The sequence below is a fragment of the Triticum dicoccoides genome, chromosome 6A, assembly GCF_002162155.2.
Source record: "Triticum dicoccoides isolate Atlit2015 ecotype Zavitan chromosome 6A, WEW_v2.0, whole genome shotgun sequence".
In the NCBI taxonomy this organism is placed as follows: domain Eukaryota; kingdom Viridiplantae; phylum Streptophyta; class Magnoliopsida; order Poales; family Poaceae; genus Triticum; species Triticum dicoccoides.
The window spans coordinates 54,604,805-54,608,571 of record NC_041390.1 but is presented as its reverse complement, the minus strand read 5'-3'; the positions used below and the strand labels follow the sequence as shown (position 1 = coordinate 54,608,571).

At 54.1% G+C, this 3,767-nt stretch overlaps 1 protein-coding gene across 1 annotated transcript; it reads left to right on the top strand.

The window, feature by feature from the left end:
- Window positions 1-1,832: 1,832 nt before the first annotated feature.
- On the top strand, window positions 1,833-3,492 carry LOC119314965 (cytochrome P450 89A2-like). Its single transcript, XM_037589646.1, has one exon. The coding sequence runs from the start codon at window positions 1,854-1,856 to the stop codon at window positions 3,315-3,317; it is 1,464 nt and encodes a 487-aa protein (XP_037445543.1). The 5' UTR covers window positions 1,833-1,853; the 3' UTR covers window positions 3,318-3,492.
- Window positions 3,493-3,767: the final 275 nt, after the last annotated feature.

Genomic DNA, 3,767 nt, shown 5'->3' with positions numbered 1-3,767 from the left:
GCTGTCCATGAGGGGGGCCATGCACCGGAGACGCGTGCCGCCTCTTCGGACATGCCACAACACCACCTCGCATGTATGAGGGCCCGGTATGATGCTCCGGTGGCATTGCTACCCCCAGGGCCCCCGTCCCGCCTAACCCTGGAGCGGTTGACCACGAGATCTAGCCTTTTGACTTCCCACGGACGGGCTTTGACCAGTGGACCTCTCCACCCGGTTGTGTCAGGTCGGCCCGTAGGGACACCCTGGAGCAACATCCAGGCCAAACCCACAGCTACATCCACTCCGTGTAGACCCGACGCGTCCGTTTCCCCCCTCCAAGTGCCGCTGGCGGCGCCGTCCATGAGGGGGGCACACTACGGACGTGAGGGGGGTCACACTCTCGAGACGGGTGTCGGGCGTTTGCAACCGCCACAAAACTTCTGTCGGCATAGCTGTTTTTGATTTTAATAAAATAAAAGAATCTATATTTAAAAGATACAAACTATATATTCATAATACAAACTATAAATGACCGCACATTATTAACGTGCTCGAAAATATACAAACTATATATATTCATAATATATGAAAAAAAATACAAACTACATATATATTCATATGTATCTTTATATTTAACATGCTACATGTTAGTTGATATAATAATACATAAGAAAGCATAAATATATATATATCAAAAAAATCTAACTATGCCGACGGCATAGCCGTCGGCATAGATCCGGCCAGGTTTAGGCGGCGGGCGGCGTGCCGCGGATCACTGACGTGGCAGATATGCCGACGGCAGCCGTCGGCATATGCTCCGAACGGTGCGGCCCGGATCGGTGACGTGGCCTGCGGACCTATGCCGACGGCCCGCCGTCTCGGCCGTCGGCATAGTTCTGTCGACGTTAGCCAGGGGGGTTGCCGGGCCCACTGTTATGCCGACGGCGCTTGTAAGCCGACGGCAGCTGTCGGCGTATATGCAGCTAGGCCGACGGCCGTTCTATGTCGACGGATGCCGTCGGCTTAGCTCTGTGTAGCCCGACGACTATAGTACGCCGACGGCCAGAACCAGGATGTCGGCATAGCTCCGAAGAAGCCGACGGCAGCCGTCGGCACTGTTTTGGCCGTCGGGGTAGCGCCCTGTTCCGGTAGTGAACTAGTCTTGAGACTAAATTTTTTAGTCAGGGGTATCCCTACTAAAATGTGGATTAGTCATCTCTCTCCTTATTTAAGTCCTCTCCTTTAACACAGGCGAGTTCTGAATTAGAGGGTTTGGAGGATAATAAATGCTCATTAACTTGACTTTAGTCTCTTTACTATTTGGATCCAAGTATGGATGGGGCTAGCAAATTTTAGTCCCACTACTTTTAGTCATGGGACTAAAACGTATCCAAGCACCCTTTTATTCACCTAGATGGAGGGAGTACCATCCCCTTTAGCCCCACCCCTAAGATAAATAATGGGGTTGTATCTCCCCCTTAGTGAGGCCATGCCTTCCCCCCTGAGATAGATGGCTGGCGAAGTCCATTCTTTCTGGTGAGCTCGGAATGAACTAGAATAGTTGATTGACCCTTCCGTAAAAAAGAAAAGGTGATTGACGTGAATAAAATTCTCAAGCGCCTAAGAAATAGCAAAACTGTCAGTTAATTGATCCGAGGAAAAAGTGCAAATCTCAACGTTGGATCGGATGGACAAGGAGTCAACTGACTTGGCTAAGTGTTCTGTCTGCTGCTGACCCACCACACGTACGTTGTGAAGCAATGTAGCTCCGTGTACGGGCCTGGAGCCAGTCCTGTAATGTTTTCTATATAAACACCGATGACAGGAGCAAAGCAGCAAAGCAAGTTCTTACTGATTTCCACCAGGAACAATATATGGAGTCTTTGCTTTCAGTACTTGCTTATGCCTCCTTCTTCTTCCTTGTCCTAGCTGTGTTCCGACGCATCTGCCGTGTGCCGGCGCGGGTGATCCCTCAGCCGATCATCGAGATCAGCGATGCTGCCGTCACCAGGCGCGCACTGGTTGAGTACGCCGACGCTTTCTCCAACCGCCCAATGTCCATGTTCCGCATCCCTATCGTCAAAGGTCACCGCCGCCGACGGAGCGACAACATAATCTCCGTGCCATACGGCCCGCTCTGGCGCACCCTGCGGTGCAACCTCGCAGCGGAGACCATCCACCCCACGCGCTACGCTTCCTATGCGCCGCTGCGACGGGCGGCCATCGACGACATCGTCGCTAGCGTCCAGTCAGCCGCAAGCAAGGGCAGGGCGGTGGTCGTCCGCGACAGCCTCTATGCCGCCGTGTTCTCCATGATTGCACGCATGTGCTTTGGAGAAGGCCTGGTCGACGAGGCCGACGTGCGGGTCATGCAGTGCGAGTTCCGGGAGTTCATCCTCGCCGCCGTGGAATCCACCTCCACGTGCGAGTCTAAGCTCTTGGGCTACTGGAGGCGACGACAAAGAGATCCTATCGCCTTGCGCCGCCGGCTGGCCGAGCTTTTCCTCCCTCTCATCGAGGAGGCACGGCGGCAGTCGTCACGATTTTGCGACGGCCACGCCCGTTCATACGTCGATTCGCTCATCCGTCTCCGCGTTCCAGACGAGGACGACGACAATGACGAGCATCTACGCCGAGCCCTCACGGAAGACGAGATGGTGAGCCTCGTGTTAGAATTCCTCGGCGCCGGCACGGAGACCGTTGTGGCTTGCGTGGAGTGCACCCTCGCTCACCTAGTCACCCGGCCGGAGATCCAGAACAAACTGCGTCGCGAGGCCATCATCAACATCAAGTACGACGGTGACAACAAGTATCCCTCCGAGTCCGAGGACGAGGAGAGAGAAATACTCCACCGCGGCATGGCGCCGTACCTCCACGCCGTGGTGCTCGAGAGCCTCCGCATGCACCCGCCGACGCCGTTCGTCATGCGCGACATCCGCGCCGAGGGAGGAGTGGTCCGCCAAACGGCCATGCCGGCCGGCGGTTTGCGCGTGCACTTCGTCTTGGGGGACATCGGGAGGGACCCCAAGACATGGACGGATCCCGACGAGTTCCGGCCGGAGAGGTTCCTTGCCGGAGGAGAGGGAGAGGCCGTTGGGCCTCTGCCGGGGCCCAAGGAGATCAAGATGATGCCGTTCGGCGCAGGGCGGAGGTACTGCCCAGGCATGGCTCTGGGGATGCTCAATGTCAAGTGCTTGCTGGCAGCGCTGGTGCGCGAGTTCGAGTGGACCGAGGGAAATTGTGGCGTCGACCTCACGGAGCTCGACGGATTCTTCAAAGCGATGAAGAAGCCACTTCGTGCTCGTGTCACGCCTCACACGTGCATGCAGCAAATGTAATAATCAGGGAGTTTGTTTAAACTCGTTAAATAATGGACATGATCGGGGCACACGCGAGTTGTACGCCGCTGCTATTTTTCTTTCGGATATGTTCATGCGCAATGCCATGAGTATGTTGTATGTTTGTTGTCCGCGCCTAACTATGGTTCTCCAATAATGGACATATGTTTTTATATATTTTTATAAAGTATTTGCGAGTTTGTCAAGTTTTTTAAAACGGATTTGCTATTTCACATCTAGATGTGAAATAGTTATCTCACATCTAAATCTTCCACCGTTGGATCAGTGTTGATCTTGTTTGTCTCGCCGGTCTAGTACGCCGATATTGACGGGCCGTAAATCGTTTTGTTTATCTCGGCCGTGTCTCAAGTCTCTGTCCATCCTGTATGTAAGAGCATCTCCAGCCGTTGGCCCCCCAGGGGGCGTCTAAAAGCGTCGCCTGGGGGTGAG